Source organism: Lampris incognitus, chromosome 14 (assembly GCF_029633865.1).
Source record: "Lampris incognitus isolate fLamInc1 chromosome 14, fLamInc1.hap2, whole genome shotgun sequence".
Lineage (NCBI taxonomy): Eukaryota > Metazoa > Chordata > Actinopteri > Lampriformes > Lampridae > Lampris > Lampris incognitus.
The window spans coordinates 41,388,711-41,413,585 of record NC_079224.1 but is presented as its reverse complement, the minus strand read 5'-3'; the positions used below and the strand labels follow the sequence as shown (position 1 = coordinate 41,413,585).

The 24,875-nt window shown below is 49.2% G+C and overlaps 1 protein-coding gene across 2 annotated transcripts in view; it reads left to right on the top strand.

Moving 5' to 3' along the window:
- ptch2 (patched 2) overlaps window positions 1-12,097 on the top strand; it is a 36,469-nt gene extending 24,372 nt beyond the window's left edge. For both annotated transcript variants that reach the window (XM_056293201.1, XM_056293200.1), the window contains exons 15-23: window positions 207-731; window positions 1,714-1,856; window positions 2,012-2,192; window positions 2,390-2,670; window positions 4,544-4,681; window positions 5,748-5,890; window positions 9,849-10,257; window positions 10,737-11,286; window positions 12,063-12,097. In XM_056293201.1, the coding sequence (XP_056149176.1) occupies window positions 207-731; window positions 1,714-1,856; window positions 2,012-2,192; window positions 2,390-2,670; window positions 4,544-4,681; window positions 5,748-5,890; window positions 9,849-10,257; window positions 10,737-11,286; window positions 12,063-12,097 (2,405 nt within the window). The remainder of the gene's footprint in view (window positions 1-206; window positions 732-1,713; window positions 1,857-2,011; window positions 2,193-2,389; window positions 2,671-4,543; window positions 4,682-5,747; window positions 5,891-9,848; window positions 10,258-10,736; window positions 11,287-12,062) is intronic.
- Window positions 12,098-24,875: the final 12,778 nt, after the last annotated feature.

The window sequence follows — 24,875 nt, the reverse complement described above, 5'->3', positions numbered from 1 at the left end:
ATTACACTAAATCAAATCCTAGATGATATCTTGTCTCGTATCATAATATCGGTTATTATATTGATACATTGTCCAGCTCTAGCTCATTTGGTGCTTGTCACTTAGCTTTTCCAAGCAGCAAAGTGTAAGAAGAGATTAAATAGTTCCAGACCCCTCATTGTTTTGAAATATCAGGCTTTGACCTCTTCTCATGTTTCTTCTTCTAGCCGCCACCCCCTCCCCCAACACTACCTCTGTCCTGGACCCTTATGATTCCCAGCTCTTCGCCCCCACCTCCAGCTCCACGCGGGACCTCCTAGCCCAGATGGAGGACTCCAAGCAAGGAAGGAAGTGTGTCCCACTCCCCTTCTTACATTGGAACCTGGCCAGCTTCGCGAGAGAGAAGTATGCGCCTCTTCTCCTCAAACCCCAGAGCAAGGCTGTGGTGGTGGTCCTCTTCCTGGGCCTTTTGGGTCTCAGCCTGTATGGGACGACCATGGTCCACGATGGCCTATACCTTACAGACATTGTGCCACGGGACACCAAGGAGTACGACTTCATCGACGCCCAGTTTAAGTATTTCTCGTTTTACAACATGTATCTGGTGACCATGGACGGGTTTGACTACGCCAAGTCGCAGCAACTGCTGGTCCAGCTGCACAACGCCTTCACCTCCGTCAGATACGTGGTTAGAGATGGCGACCACAAACTGCCCCGCATGTGGCTGCACTACTTCCAGGACTGGCTTAAAGGTAAGCAGAGAGGCTCAGCTTTGTTTATAGGAGATTAAACAAATAATTGTGTAATTGCCCACACACGCGCATGCACCACACACACACACACACACACACTCTTTTGCTTTGTTCCTCGGGGGATTGTTGGGATTGTTTGATGATTTCAGAGTCCTGAAAAATGATTGACAGGCTGCCTGTTCATGTTTATCTTTCACTAAGGACTGTGTGTGTGTGTGTGTGTGTGTGTGTGTGTGTGTGTGTGTGTGTGTATGTTTTTGCACGCACAAATGTGCAAAAGGTGAGTGAGAGTTCAGCCAAGCTGTTCACCCCCATCCACCTGGGCTCAGGGCTTGTGAGGTAGATGACTGGAGGTCAGAGGTTATCTGTGTGTGTGTGTGTGTGTGTGTGTGTGTGTGTGTGTGTGTGTGTGTGTGTGTGTGTGTGTGTGTGTGTGTGTGTGTGTGTGTGTGTGTGTGTGTGTGTGTGTGTGTGTGTGTGTGTGTGTGTTAGCACATCCATGTATGTAGCCTGAGGCTAGGACCTGTCAAGAGAAGCTGGTGAGGAGGAAGTAATAGCTCGCAGGTCAAACAGAGCAATTCTTCTCAGTCAGAGTCAAGAGAAATAGAGGTGGTCCTTTGAAGAGACATGGCCCTCCTCAAACAAAAATATTTAACTGTTGTTGTTGTTGTTGTTTACCTTGAAAAAGTCAAAATGTGTGCATGTTTACATGCTGTGTATATGTAAGGGGGGTTCTGCACATGCAAAGTTTAGCATTGTTTTTCGTATTCACACGTGTGCAGATTAGAGGCTAGCAGTCCATGATATCCTTAAGAAAGTACTATCAGAGCACTCGGTGGTAGGTCTGCAGGTATCAAAATAAGAAAAAACATGATCGCTGTGCACGAAAATGGACCTTTCCACTGTAGATGCAAATGACAATTTCACTCAAAAGCTGAAATCACACTTTTAACAATGTTGTATGTCTGTTTTTGTCACGCAGGTCTTCAGGTGGCATTCAACGCTGACTGGGAGGCAGGAAGGATTACCTACGACACCTACCGTAATGGCACGGAGGATGGCGTTCTGGCTTACAAGCTCCTCATCCAGACGGGCTCCAAGAAAGAGCCTTTCAACTACAGCCAGGTACGTTCAGCATCTTCTGCATATCAATGTAATACCATGATGTGGATGATGTGGGGCATCGTCACATAGTGGAACAAAATTGATGAAAACCCCAACTGGGCCTTATCCACATCTTACCTTCGTTATCCTCACCTCATCTTCATCTTGACTTCTAGCTGACGTCCCGTCGGCTGGTGGACACGGAGGGTCTGATCCCCGCTGAGGTTTTCTATATCTACCTGACGGTATGGGTCAGCAACGATCCTCTGGGCTACGCCGCCTCCCAAGCAAATTTCTACCCTCATCCAAGGGAGTGGATCCATGACAAGTATGACACCACAGGAGAGAACCTGCGAAGTGAGTGCCCCAGAATTTTTGTTTGTTTGTTTGCTTTTTCACGTTGCATCCTGTTGACCCCATCTTTATTTCTTCTTTTTCCATACTCTTTCTTCCCCCCACTTCACAGTTAGAGGGCTGTGGGAGCAACAGGTGTTAATACATTAATACATATGTATTCTAGTTAATCTCACCTCGTCCTTCCTCCCCCTCCCCAGTCCCCGCCGCAGAGCCACTGGAGTTTGCCCAGTTTCCCTTCTACCTGAACGGCCTCCGGCAGGCGAGCGACTTCGTAGAGGCCATTGAGAGCGTACGGGCCATCTGCGATGAGTTTGGCCGCAAGGGCGTGTTCAACTATCCAAATGGTTACCCCTTCCTCTTCTGGGAGCAGTACATTGGCCTCAGACACTGGTTCCTGTTGTCTATCAGCGTGGTGCTGGCCTGCACCTTCCTGGTCTGCGCCATCCTGCTGCTCAATCCCTGGACTGCAGGTGTCATTGTAAGTTAGATTTACGTTTTACTCCTACATGTGCTCATTTTGCAGACGCATTTATCCAACGTTACCTTACAAGTGAGTCAGTCCACCAGTCAGTCTGTTAATGGATTTATCAGCTAATCGGTGCGAGACCATTTCAAGGTCGGTTCACCAAAAATAAAATGTTGTCAAACTGAAAAAGTTCACCTTCTCCTCTTCCTCTTCCTGACATCTCTCGTTTTCTCCCCGCTTGCCCCTCCTCATGTTCCCCTCTTATACCTTCTTTCGGACCTCCCTCTCCTCCATCCTCCTCACGACCAAGTCCTCTATCACCTCTTCCACCTTGTCCACTCACGACGCCATCATTAGTCCCTCCTTCGCTCCCTCTCTCCATCCTCTCACCCCTCTCTCAGCACAGCTCAATAATGCTGCCTTGGGGGCCCCTTCTTCTCTGCAGAGGGCCAACCCACACGCACACACACACACACACACACACGGGCCCTTTGTCATTCTAATGCAGGCCGCCTTAGAAAAGGAAATGCAAAGGAGCAAGAAAGGGTTTGCCCTCCTGAAGCCTCCACCTCTTACTCCCTCTCTGTTTTTGTCAGAGAGAGAGAGAGAGAGAGAGAGAGAGAGAGAGAGAGAGAGAGAGAGAGAGAGAGAGAGAGAGAGAGAGAGAGAGAGACTTTGGTCAGGACAGATCTGCTCAGTTGCGACCTTGGCCTGCTCAGCCCATCCATCAGGGGCTTTGTGTGTGTGTGTGTGTGTGTGTGTGTGTGGGTGGCTGTGTGTGTGAGTGTGTGTGTGTGTGTGGCAGCGGCAGCGGCAGCTTGACAGTTCAGCAGTTGGGAAACATTTCACACACAAGCTGGTGGGGCCAGTGGTCCTCAGGGGGAGCCCCAAAACACACACGTACACATGCACACACAAGCAGACAGACACACACACACACACACATACACACGAGCACACACACACGCAGACACATACCCATGACTGTGGGGGGGCTGTGGTATAGCGCAACAACGGTGCCGGTTTCAGTTGGAATGTGCTTAATTCAAGAAGCTGTCCCCGGTGCCGCTGATTAAGACAGCAACACACACAATCTCCTTAGAGAGCGAGTGAGAAAGCGGGTATGCCGTCTTAAGCCCCAGCCTGTGTAGGTTTCACCAGGCCCATATGCAGCGGGGCAGTAAAACGGCTTTTATCAGTTCTAATTTAACCGCGCCCCACTGGGCGCCCCTACCGAGAGCAAAAGCTTCTGCTGGCGGGGAACAGTTTTTCTCTTTCTTGTTTCCAAGACTTGTTGTTTACTTTCTCGTATGCTTTTTAATTGTGTTTTGCAGTGAGAAAGGAGTTTTATCTAGCTGCGGCAGCATCACAGGTCCGCAGCAGAGACGATAGCCGACTGAAATTCAAGGAACCAATAAAAAAAAAAGGATAAAATTCACTGGACCACCGTTGTTGCCAGTATTCATTCCAACTACTTCCTCTAACTTGTCAAAAACAGAAAAATAAAGTATTCGGACATATGAGCAGTGACTGACAGAGTTGAGGGAGTGACATAGTGTCTGTACTGCGTTGCCTCGGGCAGTGTCAGTCATCTAGCCTCCTCTGGAAAGGAGGGAACGAGAGAGGAAGAGAGCGAGAGAGAGAGAGAGGGATGGAGGAAGTGAGAAGAAGTAGGTTTTAGCCTTGGGGTGGGGTAATTTAATACCCTGTGACTGAGTTCCTGAACATGGGGTCAGAGATTGCGTGGGGTAAAGAACCAAAGCGCTCCGCTGTGTCCTAAAGAAAACCCCACTAAACGTGTTTTGATATTTACTCGTCCACATTGTCTGATTTTTTTTTCTTCGGTGAATGATACTAACAATTCTGTTTTTTTCCCCCCCGTCAGGTGTTTATCTTGGCTATGATGACGGTCGAATTGTTTGGCATCATGGGTTTGATCGGCATCAAACTGAGCGCCATCCCCGTGGTCATCCTGATTGCATCGGTTGGCATCGGCGTGGAGTTCACCGTCCATATCGCGCTGGTAATGCAACAGACTCACGGCACTCGCTCACTTGTCATCAAACACAAGCACCGCCCCCATGTAAAAGACTTCATTATCGGGGCGTCCGGATAGCATGGCGGTCTATTCCGTTGCTTACCAACATGGGGATCGCTGGTTCGAATCCCCGTGTTACCTCCGGTTTGGTCGGGCGTCCCTACAGACACAATTGGCCGTGCCGGATGTGGGTGTGCGTCCTGGTCGCTGCACTAGCACCTCCTCTGGTCGGTTGGGGTGCCTGTTCGGGGGGGAGGGGGAACTGGGGGGAGTAGCGTGATCCTCCCACGCGCTACGCCCCCCTGGCGAAACTCCTCACTGTCAGGTGAAAAGAAACGGCTGGTGACTCCACATGTATGGGAGGAGGCATGTGGTGGTCTGCAGCCCTCCCCGGATTGGCAGAGGGGGTGGAGCAGGGACTGGGACGGCTCAGAAGAGTGGGGCAATTAGCTGGATACAACTGAAGAGAAAAGGGGGGGGGACTTCATTATGAAACCAGATTTATTGAACCACTTGAGAAGCAACGTAGTCACTCACTCATTCACCTACTCACAATTATTATACAGATAAAATATCAAATAAATCTGTTTCCTGTTATCGACACTGTTCAGATCAAGTCTCTGCTTTGGGTTGAGAGCACACAAAGCTCGACCTCCGCACAAAACAATACAATGATACAGGGAGTGATTTTTCTACAGCCTACCAAATCCTTACTTCCTTGGACTCGCTGGCAGTAGTGCTTTAAATCTGTGACGCCATGTTGTCGTTTATTGACAGAGTTGTCTTACTTTGGTTTTTGTAAGAGCCTCTTAAACAATGCCTCTCAAATTGGAAACAAAACCTGACCACTTTGAATTTTTGACTTCTGCTTTGGGACGGGAAAGGCAAAACTGGATTTCTGTTGTTGCTCAGTGTGCTTTAGTGTGGCGACCCCCAAGGAAGACAAACGAAGGGATTCTCGAGTGTGCCAAGCCGAGGCGGGAGCACGAGTGTTGTTGTGTGTGATCTCTGAGGTTTGAAACTAACTCCTCTCTCCAAACTTTCCCCTCAGGGTTTTCTGACGGCGATAGGCAGCAGGAACAAGCGGTCGGTGGTGGCTCTGGAGCACATGTTCGCCCCGGTGATTGACGGTGCAATCTCCACACTGCTGGGAGTCCTCATGCTGGCGGGGTCAGAGTTTGACTTCATCATGAGGTGAGTGATTATACATTGTGTGTGTGTGTGTGTGTGCGTGTGTGAGTGTGTGTAAGAGAGCAATTCTGCATTTTGGCAACACTGGTCCCTGCTCCGCCACCTACCGAATGGCCAACAGGAAGTAATGTTTTGTTTTTTTACACCGTGCGTGTGCATGTGGAGACAGTTGTCTCTTAAGTACAGCAGTGAGCCTCGTGGGGGGTCAGGGGTGCATGCAGGTGGGAATGTTATCCCCCTGACTCTAACACACTCACACGCACAGTGGCATATGTGCACCTGGTTCTGTCACTCCGATTGTATAAGCACACATGTACTCTCTCCCACACACACACAAATACACACACACACATCCGTCTCCCCACCCTCAGAGCACAACAAATGGGGAAAACATCAAGGGTGTATAGCAGCTGCTCGTAAACATGGAAGTGTTCTGCTACCCACTGGGTGGTGTCTCTCTCTTTCTCTCTCTCACACACACTCAAACACAGAGGGGAATCTGTAAAAATTCCGATCGTCCGTTTGGCATTCTTTTTGTCCATGTTGGGTACCGTAATAAAATGTGCAGCTAAATTTGAGCTGGTCAGTGTCTGTCAGTTGCTCTGCAGCTTCCCACCAGAAATCGCCCGCCAGCTCACTTTCCCTGTGTATGTAAATGTGTTTGTGCGTGTGCTCACATGCGTGTGTGTGTATGTGTGTGTGTGTTTTTGTTTAATGGTCGGAGTGGAAAAAAGGCGAATAGCTCGATGTTTTTCAGCTGAATGTGGTCTCAGCCCAAACCCTAAACCACAACCTTGAGCTCACAGACTGCCATGGGCCTCCATGACATAAAAAGCACCGCTTCATGGCAACAGAAACGGAGGCAGAGAGCAAAAAATCGAGAACGAGTGAGGAGAGGAGGACGGCTTTCCTTGCGAGGACACAAGTTCAAGCATTTTCCGGAGGTTGGCTGAACGGAGAGAAGGAACAGATGGATGAATGGGTAGATTGATAGATGGATGGATCGGTGCAAAACAGATCCTCCAGGGCTGGCTGGATTCAGGGCTGCAGGACAGAAATGATGTGCTCCTCTTTCCACTCAATAAAGGAGGGGGAAAACCCCGAAGGGAATTAACGGGAAGAGGAGCTGGGTAACGGTTCGGGGGGAAAAGCGAAAGAGAGAAGTTTCTGAATTAGATGTTATTTTAAGGAACGTGACTTTTCAGGAGTTGCTTGGAATCAAAGAGTCCCACTAATTCATCTCCGTTGGGGAGATTTTGCTTTGTCCTCGTTCCTCCCGTCATTTCTGACCCTCGCGCATTGTTCCGGTGACATGCGAGGATTTACAGTGTCGGAGAGAGCGTTTTCAGAGAAAGGGGTGAGAGGCAGGGAGGCCCTGCTCTCTAGGAGGTCTTTAGCTGGGACATTGGTTGGGGTGATTGGGGCAAGCCAGGGCTGGCTCACTGGGGAGTAGCATAAATTTACTGCTGTAAACATCTCCTGGCCCTGCAACACACTGAATAAACAGCAAGCCTAATTCAGCTCGGCTCAGAGGCAGCATATGCCTATAAACACACACACACACACACACACACACAAACAGGCATACATATATTGGGTATAAACATATCTGCACATGCAAAATCTAATATATATAAAAGCATGCAAATACTCGCATTTTCTCTCTCGTTCTCTTTCTCTCAAACATATATATATATATATACACACATACACACACACACACAACAAACACGCGGCTCCCCAGCCTCTGACAACGAATGGAAAAGATTACAGTTTATATAAACAACAGAATTCCTAACAGTGAGACGCTGTTGGAGGTCTAACCAATGTCTCTCTCTCTCTCTCTCTCTCTCTCTCTCTCTCTCTCTCTCTCTCTCTCTCTCTCTCTTTCTCCCCCTCTCTTACTCTGAAAATGATCTCTCTCTCTCTCTCGCACTTCTCACGCTCTCCTTTTTCATCACTCGAGCTTCATCTCCTCACCTCTTGCACTCTCGAGTTGGGCTGCGTTTCGGTGATGTCGACTCCATAAAGCGAGCACGAGGGTTGTTTTATTGCCATTGTTGTTTTGATGTTTCAGACTTGCTCTGCCTGCATGTGCACAACCTCCCTCGGTGTTGTTTGGTGTTGTGTTGTGTTGTGTTGTGAGGAGAAGCATCATCCGGGATTCTTCCACTCACACTAAGCCCTACTTGGAAAGTCTTAGGGAGTGTTGGAAAATAGGCGTAGTTGTTTAGGGTTGCTCGCTGTAGAGAGACTGAAATTATGATGGCGGCTATAAGAACGTCTATGTGTTAACTTTTCCCTGATGTGACTTGTAAGAAGTTAAGTCGTGGTGGTGATAGGAGCAGGGCTAGATAAGTCAATTCGGAGGATAGAAACGATGATTCTATCTAAACCGCTCCCCAGCTATTATCTTCATCCATGTTTTCATTCTTCTTCCTCCTCTTCATTTCATTAATCAGTTTTTGTCTCTTTACCTCTTTAAGTCTGGCTGGCAATTAGGAGCTCTCTCTCTCTCTCCCTCTCTCTCTCTCTCTCTCTCTCTCTCTCTCTATCTGTTCCTCTGCTTTCTGTTAGTGTGTAAGTGAAGTCCCCTCTAATTTTCCTCGAGAGCTCTTTCTTGTGGCCTGCCTCCATGGCCGCGTGCCCCCCCCCATACACACTCACACACACACACACACACACACACACACACACACACACACACAGAGTGGCGCACTAAAACACACACGTACTGTAGATACACACAACCACACACATAGCACATGCACACCGAGGAAGAAAACAAAAGAGCGGAGGGAGACAAGAGAGCGAGTCTTGTATCAGCGGTGGAGGCATCAAAGCATGTTTTAGTTGGACTAAGAGGGAAATTAGATGCCCCCCCCCCCCATTGGCCCTTGATACGCAAACACTGGGCTTTCCCTGACTTCTGCCCTCGAGCCACTTCCCTTCATTGGAAGCCAGCAGAGAGAGAGAGAGTGTGTGTGTGTGTGTGTGTGTGTGCCCACTTTGGTGCATGCATAGGGGTTTGTGTGTGTCCACATAAAACGTCAGGCTAGTGTGGTCTTGGGAGAAGGTACCAAGAGGTGAACATCAGAAATAAGGGTTTTTAACTTGTTTACTGTGTGTTTATCCACACACATCATGAATGTGACTGATACCATCAATTCATCCCATCTTAATCCTCATTCTTGAATATTTACATGGAAAACAAGACTGAAAGGACCGTGTGCACTGGCAAATCCACTGCACATATACCTTCATATGTGTGCAGGTGTGTGTGTGTGTGTGTGTGTGTGTGCGTGCAGTCTGGCTGATGCATGCTAAAGGCAGGAAGAGAAGGCTTGGCAGACCCGCTCAGTATAAACACAGAGGGGCCTCAGCTTTGCGAACGTCAGCTTACACTCAGTAAGCTCAAAATAAGCCAATTAGCAGCCGCGAGGAGCTAAGTGGCTAGGTGTTGCCTCACTCATTACTCTGTCACTCTTAAATCAACCTCTTTGTTTAATTTGTTCCCGCTCGCTCATTCCTCCCATTCCCCGAGTCTCGCTGAGCCCCACCAAAGAAGATGAGGCCTTATGTAAACACGTAGTCAAAAGATGTGGCCTCGTTGCAGGGATAGATGGGACTTGCTTGCACAAGGTGTGTACATAGGTGTGTGTGTGTGTACGTGCGTGCATTCATGTTTCTGATGTGAGAGTTGCCATTGAACAACAGGGGAAGGCAAATTCCTCTAGAAAGTTGACAAGGTGCAGGGCGCCACACAGGAAGACACTCAGAAAGAGACATATAGGAGAAAAGACCGGGACGGGAAGGATGCACACTAGTTCTATTCAGTTTCTTTTTTGTTTGTTTTTCTGTTGTGCCTCGAGCACTGATCATTCTTGTCGTTGCAAGGCATCCTAACATCTTTGGTGTGTACTGAAACTTAGCTAACCTGCTCCGTCCTCTCCCCCGCCAGGTATTTCTTTGCTGTGCTGGCCATCCTGACTGTTCTGGGAATGTTAAACGGCTTGGTTCTCCTGCCAGTCCTCCTCTCCCTCATGGGCCCTCCGGCTGAGGTCACCCCATCTGACAATGCCAGCCGCCTGCCCACCCCGTCACCTGAACTTCCACTGCCCCCGCCCATGACTCACCACGGGTACAACGCGGGTCACCACCAGCTGCGGTCAACACGCCAACAGGCCTTTTCAGAATCGTCAGACTCGGAGTATTATTCTGAAACCACCACCACCTCAGGGATTGGGGAGGAGGATTATAAATACTGTGACCGGAGCACGTTTGTCGTTGCGCCGTGTGCCAACGCTCCCTCCACCACATCTCACATACTGCTGGAGGCCAGCAAGAACCCTAGCTTCCCCAAGCTCACGGTATGCTGTTTGAAAACAACTGCATAGCACAGCACAAAAAAGGTGTTCTTGTAAGGTTGTTTGTAGGATATATATCATTTTAAAATACATCAGTATTCGGGCTGAGCAGTAATTCAATGCTGTCGTTTCTTGTCTTTGGGATGAAGTTCAGATATTGTCGTATTGTAATACCCAATTTTGTTGTCTAAATCAGTGATAATGAGAATCTATTACCCAAAATTTCTCATAAAATGAGATCTGAAATATGTGAGGGATTATTTGTAAACTAGTTCTGGTTTGATATACTTTACATTACCAAGCGGTTCAGCGTGATGAACCGCAGCTGGATTCTTGAATATGGTGTTTTTACTGATGTAAGCAGATATCATGATATGTATTGATATTGTGCAAAACTCCTTTTGATTATCGTAATAATATTTTCCATATCTCCCAGCGTTAAGTATTAATTTCCTTTTGCTTTCTCTCGCAAACTTTTGCAGGTGGTGAAACCCTTCAGAGAAAGTGCGACAGACAATGGTGGCACAAAAGGTCACTCTAATGAATCTTCTCATAATACACAGTCTGCTGGCTCCCAGATGACCTGCTGGGACGGAAACAAGCGGGAGCAGCAGCAGGGCCCCCAGAGGCCCCCGCCCAGCGACAGAGCTCACATCTCTGGGAGGACTAGTCACTGTGGGCCCAGGCTTCAGGCTGGCAGAGGGCCTCAGCCTAGCAGGACTAAAGGGCCAGCTTATAGCATGAATAACTCTGCCCAGGCACCACAACAAGCTTCCACTGGAGGAGCTGTTACGATGGTGACCGCCACGGCCTCGGTGACTGTCGCTGTGCACCCGAGCTTGCCCGGGGCTGTGCACCAAGGCTACATGCACGAGGGTTTTGACACGGACAGTGAGTTGGACTGTTTTGAGGGTACTAAGAGGACATGTGGTGGCAATATAAACCTGTCTTCCTGTAAGAAAGACTCTCTCGAGCTCCAGGACTTGGAAGCAGCACAGAGCCAGATACAGCTGCAGCTCAGCAGGACACAAGGTCAGTAAGCAACCTTTTCAATTTGAAGTTCACACCCGACGAGTAAAGGCCCCCCACACACTGTGCAATGTTTGGCCGCCTTTGGGCTGTCCCTCACAAATTCACAGCCACGATAACTGGCTGTTTCGGGTCGCTCAGTGCGACAAGGTTAAGAACAACCGACAGAATGCCGATCCGCAGAGTCACAGACTCCAGCGAAGTTTCAGCAGTGTCAACAACACATACAACAATACAGAACTACAATTACGAAACCATCCTGATGAGTGACCAATGTGAGCGTGGTGAAGATGCCACCATCACAGTGCACCATGTTGTGTACAGAGACTAAACACGCTGAAGGTGTACTCCTTTTCTTTTCCGGTTTGTTGAGGCAAAAACTTGACTCGGCACCATTTGTGCACCTGCAAGTCCCCCCCGCGTGACCATTCTGAATGTCTTTTTTCCGGTATCATAGGTTACGGTTGGCTAATGTAGGTTGTAGCCTCGTTGTTCAACCAAACACACAATGTGACAGCCCGTTTGCACAGTCTGACAAGGGGAGATGTAGCACAATTCTACTTCTTTCCCGTCTTACAATGTGACCTACAGTTAAAGTTCAGTACGGCCACAATAATGATCTGTCGCGGCTTTCACAGAGCATCTGGCAATCGATCTGCAATATACCAGTGTAGTAAACAGAGTGATTTATTAGTTTACCCCTCAGGGGTCACTGTTTTGTTTTGTTTGTATGAGAGATCGACAATGTCTGATAGCTTTCTTCTCCATCTCCATTCCAGGTGGGTTGAGGATCCAGGCAGCCAAAGATTGCTAGACTCTTGGAAGACCTGCCCTCCTCCTCCTCCCTCCCTCTCTCTCTCTCTCTCTCTCACTCACCCTCGCTCTGTCTCTCTCTCTCTCTGAGCACCTTGTCGCCCAGCACATCTATCATGTCCGAACCCTCAACTGTAAATAGACGGCACGCAAAATAAGAGGATTTATTTCACGGAGATATTAAGAAAATGGACTTCTTTCAAGAATTATATAAATTTATGAGTATATATTTTAATACTAAAAAAAGAGGGAATCTATTTAAAAGAGTGCTGTATAACTTGGGTATACTCTTGTGTAAAAGTTCAGATGAATAAGATTCCCCCCCCCCCCCCGCCCGGGGCAGTTAATTTTTTTTTACATCTTTCCAATGCATAGAATCATTAATGTGCTATATGTAAAAATGTTATTAAGATATTAGGCTATTGAACATACATGGTCAGTGTTGTTTTTTTGTTGTTTGTTTGTTTTTTTGGGTTTTTTTTGCTGCTACTCTTTAAAATAATTTTAAGTGATTTGCCTTAAAGAAATACAGTAACCCTTCTAACTACCCCTGTCAGTACATACTTGTTGATCATAACTTTGAACCTTGTACAAGCTAACACACTGCCAGTGAGAGCAGAGTGCGTCCGTTGATGACATGCTGTATCTCGCACACTTTTGTATTTTGAACGTTCACGTTATCCGTCACCGTTTGCACTGTAAAACCACAGGCAGGCGTCCACGTACGCAGCAGATGGTGTCCTCTCGGCAAGAAGTAACCGTTGTGCCTTCATTATGTTCCTCGTTACGGTAGCGTCCATATCGTAGTGTCGTGTCTGCATATGGGTGTAGACACGGCGTTGTCCTGTTTCGTCTCTGTCTTGTCCAGAACTCAACCTGAGATAGTTTTCCAACATAGGGCAGCACGGTGGCGCGGCACGGTTAGCGCGGTCGCCTCACAGCGAGAAGCTCCTGGGTTCGAACCCCGGGGTAGTCCAACCTCGGGGGTCGTCCTCTGTGTGGAGTTTGCATGTTCTCCCCGTGTCTGCGTGGGTTTCCTCCGGGGCCTCTGGTTTCCTCCCACAGTCCAAAGACATGTAGGTCTGGTGGATCGGCTGTACTAAATTGTCCCTAGGTGTGTGTGTGTGTGTGTGATGGCCTGTCCAGGGTGTCTCCCCACCTGCTGCCCAGTGACTGCGTGGGTAGGCTCCAGCATCCCTGTGAGCAGGATAAGCGGTCTGGATAATGGATGGATGGATGGATGGATGGATGGATGGATGGATGGACACAAAATAATCATCAGGCAGCAGAAGCAGATGATCTGTTTATTGTTTTTCAGTGATCGTCCGTCTGAGTACTTTTTTATATGTGGACAGTCAGCAAACATCACATCCTAATCACGTGTCATGTTAAAATTGTTTTGTTTTTTTTGTTGTTTTTGTTGTCTAGAGTGTCCTCTGCAGTCTGTGTGTTTCAAAAATACTTGAAGGAGCTGTGATGAGGATGTTCTTTTAATTTTCTCCAGTTATAGTAAGCTCTACGTTGGGGGAAGTTCGAGCTTGTCACACGCGAGTGACGGGACGTCCTTCGCCCAAGTCTTATTTCGAAAGGGAATTACAAAATTCAATGCAAAGGGAGGTTTTTTTGTTTTTTTTTCTTTCAATTTACTTTTCTCGTTATCATTTTATGGCTGATTTAGGGCGGCGATACCCGCACGCCGGTGTTTTCACAACCCTGTGCAATTATTGACAAGTTCGCGCATTTGAGACATTTTTACACAGAGGAACTAGCTCCGCTCCACAGACTTGGCTCGGCCTTCTTAAGTCCAAGTGAACCGGCCCTGCCTTCGCCTCCTCCTCCTCCTCCTCCTCCCTCTCCGTCCCTTTCTCATCTCTCACTCCTCTCGTCAGTGTACGCCTCGCGTGAGCCGGCACGTCATCGCGCTCTGTCGAACTTCCTGTCATTTGCTTTACAGTGCTTGTTTTGTCGTTCAGTATTGGTCACATCACTGCCAGGTTAAAATGCAGGGAAAACCTTCCGTATCTGTTTTATTTTGTGTTACCTTTTGTTTAAAGTGGCAGCTTGGGCTTCTTTTGTAAATATGACGTTATGAGAGAAAGGTTGAGTTGCCGACGTGCCGTCTTGAAGAGAAAGAGCAGAACGAGTGCGAAGCACCATTCCCGGTCGGAGCTGATGGAAGACAGTACCCGAGGCGTCGCCAGACAGTGGCAAGGAGTCGATATGGAGGGTTTCAAAAAAAAAAAAAGAAAAAAAATTGTAATGTCATGCCATATAAATTATTTATATAAAATTTTATTTTTGTAGTTTGTACAGATGTTAGTCACTAGACTGAAGTTCTATTTTTAAAGAGTAAATATATATTATATATAAATATATCTATTTGTTGCCAAGTTTTTTTTTTTTTTTTTTTTTGGTTCTTGTTTTTTGTTTTTCTTTTAGGGACGAGTCGTAGGACTGGGAGGGAGGATTTGAAATTAGGGTGTTTCTTTTTTTTGTTTGTTTGTTTTCGGGCGAAGGGTGCACTCGGGAGGACCATGAAGGAGAAGGTGTGGAGGAATGGGTCAGCAGACACTCGTTTCTTTCCCCCCTTGTTTTTAAGTTTCCTCTCGGCCCTTGCCTTTTCGTTGATTCGTTTCGTTTCGTTTGGGGTTTTGTTTTGTTTTGTTTTGTTTTGTTTGTTTGGGTTTTTTTTTTTAAGTGTTCTGGTTGATGTCTGAAACACTGTGACTTCTGAAAACTATGCTCAAGAAAACCCTTGTGTGACCGTTATGTTCCCTCACCTGCTATAGAAATTTAACTAACAAAATAAATCCATTGAAAAAAAAAATGGTTTTGCCTCTGGGGTCTTTATCAGTAACGTTTTCCTTGGAATTTGTGTGTGCACGTGTGTGCACGTGTGCATGTGTGTGCACGTGTGTGTGTGTAACTACATCTAGATAGAGGGTCAACACCTGTCATGAGTGCAGGTTAAGCTAACTTAAAGACTGATGGATGTGTTTGCTGGTCAAATGCGGCGCCTGGCTGGACAGGTGCATGAACCTCGGCTAAGCTGGTCGAGGGTCACCGTTGACAAGCTCATCACGAGTCAGCTAGCTACCTAACTTATCCATTTCAAATGAACGTGCTCTTATGAGAGATTCCTCAGAGTTTCCTTTGAAACACTGCAATCCATAATGGGCCCACCGAACTGACCGCCATCGAGGTGTTCAGTGGGATGCTCCATAAAGTGTTAAACCCACTGTAACCTACACTTCCTTTATGCGCAAACGCAGCTTTTCCCATTCAAGACCGCTAGTAGGGATCACGTTATTGTAACGTGCATGGATTACTAGACTCGCTGGCCGCTGGCTGGCGGGTCTGACCCTTTAGTCTAGCAGTTAGGGATGCCTCCCGCGGTGCGGGCGATACGGGTTCGCTTCCCGGCCGCGGCAGTTCCTGTGCTTGCGTTGTCCCCCGAATCCGCTACATTGTATTCATTCCATAACTAGCTCAAACCAGTCCACCGTATTAATGAGCGTTGTTACGCTGATAAAAAGCAGTCAACATCCTTACTAGAGACATGTAACTGGTTCTTTTCTTGCCCGGTGCGGGATTCGATACGGGGTGTGCTGCACCACAAGGCGACATCACTAACCGCTCGGCTAAAGGGTCAGACCCGTTAGCTAGGGACTAACGTGTTTTATTAGCAGTTTACAGTCGTCACCCTCTCCCGGAAGCGCGCCCTCGCGCTTTGTTATTCCCGCGCTCCGAAGAGACTTCCTGAGGATCTGCACACTTCCGGCTCCCACCGCTGCCACCAATGTAACCGGTTATTTTCTTGCCCGGTGCGGGATTCGATACGGGGTGTACTGCACCACAAGGCGACGTCACTAACCGCTCGACTAAAGGGTCAGACTTTTAAGGGGTCTTATTAGTAGTTTACAGACATAAGGGGGGCATGTTGCACGGGGGAAAAGCATGCTGGGAAACAGAACAGACATGAATGATGTGAGATTTACCTTACAACCGGGATCTGAAACCTAATCCACATATAAATCCCAACCTCTGAATTAAATTACTGTATACGGACAGGTGTGCTGGACTAATAGTCAATCAAATGTCCACAACGTCCAATGTGACAATTTTCAACCTTATTTCCATGCATTAACCGAAGCAGAGCCATAGTCCGTGTTGTCTGTCTTGCTGTAGCCCGCTATAGCAGACTGGTGTGATGCTACTGGTGGCAGCGGATGGCAGAAGAACTACAAGGCTAATTGGCTGAGATTTTCTAATCCCTGTGATTGAGCGAGTCGCGCGCAATGCATGCTGGTATATGTGGGCACCGTGGAATGGCTCTCCCGGCGGGAGAAGCTCGGTTTCTCTGTTCAAACGAATTGCACTGAACCGGTTATACTTGTGTAACCGGTTATTTTCTTGCCCGGTGCGGGATTCGATACGGGGTGTACTGCACCACAAGGCGACATCACTAACCGCTCAGCTAAAGGGTCAGACCCGTTAGCCTAGCTAGGGGCTAACGGGTCTTATTAGTAGTTTACAGTCGTCACCCTCTCCCGGAAGCGCGCCCTTGCGCTTTGTTATTCCCGCGCTCCGAAGAGACTTCCTGAGGATCTGCACACTTCCGGCTCCCACCGCTGCCACCAATGTAACCGAGGGTTTGTAGATGTCGCCTATACTGTATGAAACTATAAAATAACAAATACGGAGGTTCCACTTTCACACGAGGACCACTTTATTTTGGATTCTTCCCCCAACAGAACGCCACGGCAACAACACTGCGTACAGCACTTCCGCTCTCTCTTCAGCCTTCAAAATAAGAGCTCAAGGCATGTACTGTGGCAACAGCTTATAACGGGAACTTAAAATCACTAACAGGCAAGTCCAGAAAAATAGGTTACACTACCATATGGGCAACCTGGGCACGTGTCCAGGGGCCCCTAAGCGTCAAAGAACCCCCCGCGATGGGCTCCGCAGATATATGACACAAATCTTGACCCAGTCTCTTGATAATTATCCAGTCAGAATGAAATAAAAGTTGTTTCCAAGAAAATTAAGTCTGATGATTGATTCTTACATTGGTGGGATGGCCGGGCGAGCGGTGCCTGGTGAGCAAGCGGCAATACGCTGATTGGCTAACGGTCAAGGTGGGCGGGCACTGAGAGCAGGCGGTTTACACTGCACAGATTCAAGGTCAGTTTTTCTTAAACCAAGTCAAGGTTAAAAACAGTGGACTTAATTTCTACCTGACCCACTATCAGTTAGGTTGCGTCAGCGGGAAGAACTGCCAAGCAAGCAGGGCTGCCAAATGAAAGGAAAAGGAAGTGAAAGAAGCGGCCACAGCCCGCTAATAAGTATAGTAAGTAGGGGTTTTTGTTTCTTCAAAAAAGCCAAACAAGGTGAGGAAGAGGGCATTCCGATGGAGGATGTCGAGCTAGCAAGTAGTGACGATAGCCTGGAAGCGTCTACTATCGGTGGCAGCAATGCGCAGCCTCAGCTAGCTAGCAACGAAAGCGTTAGCCCGGAAGTCTTCAGCTCCCGCAGCGACACACTGCCTCAGCTAGCTAGTGTAAACTACTAATAAGACACGTTAGCCCCTAGCTAACGGGTCTGACCCTTTAGCCGAGCGGTTAGTGATGTCGCCTTGTGGTGTAGCTAGGGGCTAACGTGTCTTATTAGTAGTTTACACTAGCAACGAAAACGTTAGCCCGGAAGTCTTTAGCTCCCGCAGCGACACAGCCTCAGCTAGCTAGCAACGAAAAAGTTAGCCCGGAAGTCTTCAGCTCCCGCAGTGACACACTGCCTCTGCTAGCTAGCAACGAAAACGTTAGCCCGGAAGTCTTTAGCTCCCGCAGCGACACAGCCTCAACTAGCTAGCAACGAAAAAGTTAGCCCGGAAGTCTTCAGCTCCCGCAGCGACACAGCCTCAGCTAGCTAGCAACGAAAAAGTTAGCCCGGAAGTCTTAAGCTCCCGCAGCGACACACTGCCTCTGATAGCTAGCAACGAAAACGTTAGCCCGGAAGTCTTTAGCTCCCGCAGCGACACAGCCTCAGCTAGCTAGCAACGAAAACGTTAGCCCGGAAGTCTTCAGCTCTCGCAGCGACGCACTGCCTCTGCTAGCTAGCAACGAAAACGTTAGCCCGGAAGTCTTCAGCTCCCGCAGCGACACAGCCTCAGCTAGCTAGCAACGAAAACGTTAGCCCGGAAGTCTTTAGCTCCCGCAGTGACACACTGCCTCTGCTAGCTAGCAACGAAAACGTTAGCCCGGAAGTCTTCAGCTCCCGCAGTGACACACTGCCTCTGCTAGGGGTACAACAAGATAGGGGTACGACAATATGGGGAAAACGACGAAGAAACGGGGGAAGAAACGGAGGCAGGTCCCATCATTTGTGAAGACCCTGCATCATGGGGATCGATTACAGACAAGGTCCGGTAGCAAATTGCGAGGAAAGGGCTTTCGGCCTTTCAGAATCGGGCCGCCAAGTATCCAGCACCCAGCACGGAGGACTTGATCACAGAGTTCGCAAACAACAAGTCAAGAAAGCATATCTGAAGGTAAGAACCATTTGATTATGTTGTGTTATCTGTTGTGACTGTGTGTCGCTGTATATTTTGTGGATGAGTTTATTTGATATGCTGCTTGCATAACATGTGTATTGCATCACTGTGGCGCGACGCTGCTTTATTGTATTGGAGTCAGTTGGTTTTTGTAGTTCTGCGTGGCGTTGCCAAGCTCACTTAGTGAACCTTATTTCTGAAACCTGCATTCAGCCGTGCTGTGTGATTACCTTAGGATGGCATCGCTGTAAGCCTATTCCTAGCCAGTCACATTATTATGGGTCAGTAATAACTGGTGTGCTGTCTGCTTTCTCCATGAACAGAAATATTGCCATGAGTCATAGGCTGCTTTGGGATGATTTAATCCATTGTTTCCTTGTCTTGTGATTTGGGAGTGAAATGGCAGTACTCGGTCTATTGAACTGTATAGGCATACCTGCCCAGCTGGACTGGTTATTCAGCCTTGGTTCGACCAATAGGTGTGATGATGCTCTGGTGGATGTGACATGCCAGCTTGACTGGAAGCTCAAAATAATTAAGGTGGGGTTTTAATGGCTGGGGCGTGTGGGTGGGTGTGTGTGTGTGGGGGGGGTATGAGCTTCAGCGCCCAGGGGCCCCTAGGGGTACTAATCCAGCCTTGGATACACAAACAGCCGAGAGATGTGTTGTTTTACAGTTGTTTGTCCTCACAATGATGAACGATGAAGTTAAGCAAGTGACAGTTCACATAAGGCTTTACTGGAGTGCAAACTGATGCTGGGAATGGATTTACAATTGAACTTGGTTGCTACTGAGCATGATTACAGCTGCACCACTGAGCTTTCCATGTAAACAAACATGAGTTTGTTCACATTCATGGTTTCCCCCGTGCAGATAGGGTATGTCGCTAGACCCCATTGACGATGTTGACAAAGTTATTTAAAGACGTTCAGAAAATCTTGGAATTTTTTTCCCACCCTTTTCTTCCCAGTTGTACCCGGCCAATTACCCCGCTCTTCCGAGCCGTCCCGGTCGCTGCTCCACTCCCTCTGCCGATCCGGGGAGGGCTGCAGACTACCACATGCCTCCTCCGATACATGTGGAGTCACCAGCCGCTTCTTTTCACCTGACAGTGAGGAGTTTCACCAGGGGGGGTGGGGGCGTAGCACGTGGGACGATCACGCTATTACCCCCAGTTCCCCCTCTCCCCGAACAGGCACCCCGACCGACCAGAGGAGGCGCTAGTGCAGCGACCAGGACACATACCACATCCGGCTTCCCACCCGCAGACACGGCCAATTGTGTCTGTAGGGATGACCGACCAAGCCGGAGGTAACACGGGGATTCGAACTGGCGATCCCCGTGTTGGTAGGCAACAGAATAGACCGCCACGCCACCTGGACGCCTCACAAAATCTTGATTTTGAATATTTAGCCAGCTACAATGTTTACAGTGCAGGCCTCCAATGTGCACATCCAGATTTCAGATCCAGATCCAGACCCAGTTTCCCCTCGAGGATTAATAAAGTGGTTCTGATTCTGATTCTGATTCTGAGAAGAAATCAGTATGTTTTTTGCTACGGTGCTTTGCTCAGTGGTGCCGCCAGTGTCCAAGAACTCTGCGGGTCCTCTTTAATAAGTGATGCTCTATTGTCAGATAAGAGGCAAGCGGAGAAGACTGAAACGGCCATCCATCACACCTGTTGGCTTTCCAAAGGAACTTGGCTGACGTGCTCATGAACAAAGCAGCTCACAGGGAGTGCGGCGACATGACGCGTCCAAGTTTCCCCAGCCTGTTCGAACAGCCCTCTGACCGGTGGCGTTGACCTCCCGGTCCGCATGGGCTTCGTCTATTAAAATGTAAAAACGGGTTCCGCGTTCCGTTCAGTGTCGCATTTGGCACTCCTTCATATCTGTTTCTCGTTACAAGCTGTCTGCAAATCTAATTAATCTAGCTAAACCTGCACAAACCACAAGCACATCAAACTCAGCAGGGCCTTTGATGGTTTAATCACATGTGTTAACTTGCTTCTTTAAAACACACAGGGTCATCATCACCATCGTTGTTATCATCATCATCGTCATAATTACCCATCCATCCATCATCCAAACCGCTTATCCTGATCGGGCTCGCGGGGAAACTTGAGCCTATCCCATCAGTCATTATTATTATTATTATTATTATTATTATTGTTTATTTCATGTTTCCGGTTTTACATCCTAGAGCCGGGTCCAAACTATGGACCTGAGATACCATAAGGCAGATGACACTTGATTGACAGTATTCGTCCTAATATGTGGGCTGTTCCCAGTAGGGCAATCTTCTGGACAGCATGGATGTTGCCTGGGATACGCTTATTATTATTTTGTCCCAGCTGCCCCTCACTTGGAAAGGACTTGTTGGTAGTAGTGACGGTTGAGCGGTCCGTCATATTGTAGCGAATTCGGGGGCAGCCGGGAACCGCCGCAGCCGGGACGCCAACCCGGGCCTCCCGCACCACAGGCGACTACGTTAACCAGTCGACTAAAGGGTCCGACCCGTTAGCCAAGGGCTAGTGAGTCTAGTCATTCGTGGTCGTTACACTAGCCCCCCCCCCCCCTCGGGAAGCGCGTCCCGATGGCCTCACGGTCTCATCAAATATTCCCCTAAAAGCCCACCCGCGCTAAACAGCCAGTTACCCCTAAAAAGACGTCTCTCCCCCAATCAGAACCCCAGAACAAATAGACTGGCATCTCCCCCACCCAATGAACAACCCACCCTTGGAAACCCCGTAGTAGTGCCCCTGTGTGTGTGTGTGTGTGTGTGTGTGTGTGTGTGTGTGTGTGTGTGTGTCCCAGCGCTGCAATATGTTACATAGTAAATTTCTAGTTTTCCTGGGAACGACAGAAAATGGTCCAGCCATTTGTCCGCTCTGCAGCTATTGCAAGCCCATCCATCCTGGAAGGGGGGGGGGGGTCCCTCCTCCTCCTCCTCCTCCTCCTCCTCCTCCTCCTCCTCCAATGTCCTTCCTGAGGTGTTTTTCTCCTATATTTTTCCTGAAAAGGAACTTAATGTGGGATTTTTTCTCATGGGGGGGGGGTCAAAGGATGTATGGTGTCATCCACTGTCATTTACTGTCTGTACCTCTCTCTCGCTGTGGGACTGGGACTCTGTGGGACTGGGACTCTGTGGGACTGGGTCTCTGTGGGACTGGGATTCTGTGGGGACTGGGACTCTGTGGGGACTGGGACTCTGTGGGACTGGGACTCTGTGGGACTGGGACTCTGTGGGGACTGGGACTCTGTGGCACTGGGTCTCTGTGGGACTGGGACTCTGTGGGACTGGGACTCTGTGGGGACTGGGACTCTGTAGGGACTGGGACTCTGTGGGACTGGGACTCTGTGGGACTGGGACTCTGTGGGGACTGGGACTCTGTGGGACTGGGACTCTGTGGGGACTGGGACTCTGTGGCACTGGGTCTCTGTGGGACTGGGACTCTGTGGGACTGGGACTCTGTGGGACTGGGACTCTGTGGGACTGGGACTCTGTGGGGACTGGGACTCTGTGGCACTGGGTCTCTGTGGGACTGGGACTCTGTGGGACTGGGACTCTGTGGGACTGGGTCTCTGTGGGACTGGGACTCTGTGGGGACTGGGACTCTGTGGGACTGGGACTCTGTGGGACTGGGACTCTGTGGGGACTGGGACTCTGTGGCACTGGGTCTCTGTGGGACTGGGTCTCTGTGGGACTGGGACTCTGTGGGACTGGGACTCTGTGGGACTGGGTCTCTGTGGGACTGGGACTCTGTGGGGACTGGGACTCTGTGGGACTGGGACTCTGTGGGACTGGGACTCTGTGGGGACTGGGACTCTGTGGCACTGGGTCTCTGTGGGACTGGGACTCTGTGGGACTGGGACTCTGTGGGACGGCTCCGTAGAGGAGAGATGTTTCGGCTGTCCTAATCCCTCACATCCAAGCAGGTTTTATGAATGAGGCTCCAGCTCACATTTAGCGCGCAGGCAAGATGTTCCAGCATGCCTTCGACCGGACACACAAAACGCGATCCGTGACACATCTCGGACGATGTTAGGACGACGCCGCTCGACGATCGGAGACGATCAGCAGGTTGTATTTGACATTTGGTGTGTTGTGTAAACGCAGCCAAGTCTAAGTTAATGTATGAGCTGATTCAGGAAGGATGGTTGTGTCTTGGTGTTTTCTCGGTCAGTGTCTTGCCCCTCGAACCTCCAGGCCCCTCGAAGCTCCAGGCCCCTCGAAGCTCCAGGCCCCTCGAAGCTCCAGGCCCCTCGAAGCTCCAGGCCCCCTCGAAGCTCCAGGCCCCTCGAAGCTCCAGGCCCCTCGAAGCTCCAGGCCCCTCGAAGCTCCAGGCCCCCCACGCTTGTGAGCGGTGAAGAAGAGAGCCGACCGGGGGGAGCGATTACATCACAGCACTTTACCTGGGGGAGCTGCGGTGAAGTGGAGCATCTGGGATCACTGGCCTCATACATCATTGTTGTGACTCGTCTGTCGACCCAACGGTACACGCTCCCTCCCTCTCCACACACACACACACACACACACACACAGTCTCCTCTTACACACACACAGACACACACACAGACACACACACACACACAGTCTCCTCTTACACACACACAGACACACACACACACACACAGTCTCCTCTTACACACACACAGACACACACACACACACACATCACACACACAGACACACACACACACACATATCACACACACACACATCACACATATGCCCTTACGTGTATTCACTATCACCCATATCTTCGCACGCACACACACACACACACACAAACACACATCACACATATGCCCTTATGCATATTCACTACCACCCACATCTTCACACACGCATGACATACACACACACACAGTCTCCTCTTTCACACATACACACACACACACACACACACACACACACACACACACACACACGTCGTCTCTTCTTTCTCTCTCTCACACACAGACACACAGACACACACACACACACACACGTGTAGTCTCCTCTTTCTCTCTCTCTCACACACACACAGACACACACACACACACACACACACACACACATACATATGTGTCGTCCTCCTCTTTCTCTCTCTCTCTCTCACACACACAGACACACACACACACAGACACTCACACACAGACACACACACAGACACACACACACACAGACACACACACACACATACGTGTCGTCTCCTCTTTCTCTCTCTCTCTCTCTCTCACACACACAGACACACACACACACACACACACACAGACAGACACACACATGCAGTAGGCCCACCTGTGTAGATGAAAGGTAGATGCTGTAAATTCCTTCGCTTACCGCACAACAGCTCCTCGTTTGTCAGGCTGGGCAGAGCGGCCCATGTCTGAATCTGATACCTCCGCCTTTTGATCTCGCTGTCTTGCACCGCACACCCACCAGCCCCGCACACACACACACGCACACACGCACACACACACACGCATGCACACACACACGCACACACGGAAGCGCCAAGCAGAACACAATGTTCATACCGGCCCCAAACTCAACACAAGCTGAGATAATTGTATACTGTATATATTTGGGGGGGAGGGGGGGGGTACTTCAAATGAGAGCTTAAGGGACACGCTGCGGAAAAGGGGCTCTTTTATGTAATCTCTCACATTTCTTCAAGCCGTAAATAGTACCACACAAATGTATCTGGTTAGCGAGTCATTGGGAGCTAATGAGAACGGCTTCGCCTCGCAGTGATGTCATTCAGGGGCATCTGTTCCTTGTGACATGAAATACAGCTCAGCGCAATGAGAAGGAAAACATGGTATGGTCTCACACTTGGGGGGGGGGGGGGGGATACCGTTTCATAAGTTGGTAAGTTGTTTTACAGACCACCGTAGGGCGAGCGGGCCTTCTTGGCAGCTAGAGCCAAGCGCGGCGTTCAAGCCCGACATCCAACGAGCTGTGACCGTGAGGGAGTTCTTCTGCAGAGACGCAGCGGCGAACTGTAAGTAACGGCAAAAATACGGGTTATTTATTTATGTAGTTGGTCGGTTTTCTGCCGGAGGGGGATTTTCTCACACGTTGGCGTCTGATTTGACTCCAGAACAACATGTCGGGACACCTCGCGTAAGGGGGGGAGGGCGGGGGCGGTGGATGGGTTGCATTTACGTAGCGCTTTTCTAGCTGCAACACTCAAAGCGCTTTGCAATCAATGAATGTCTCAGGTTCACACATGCAC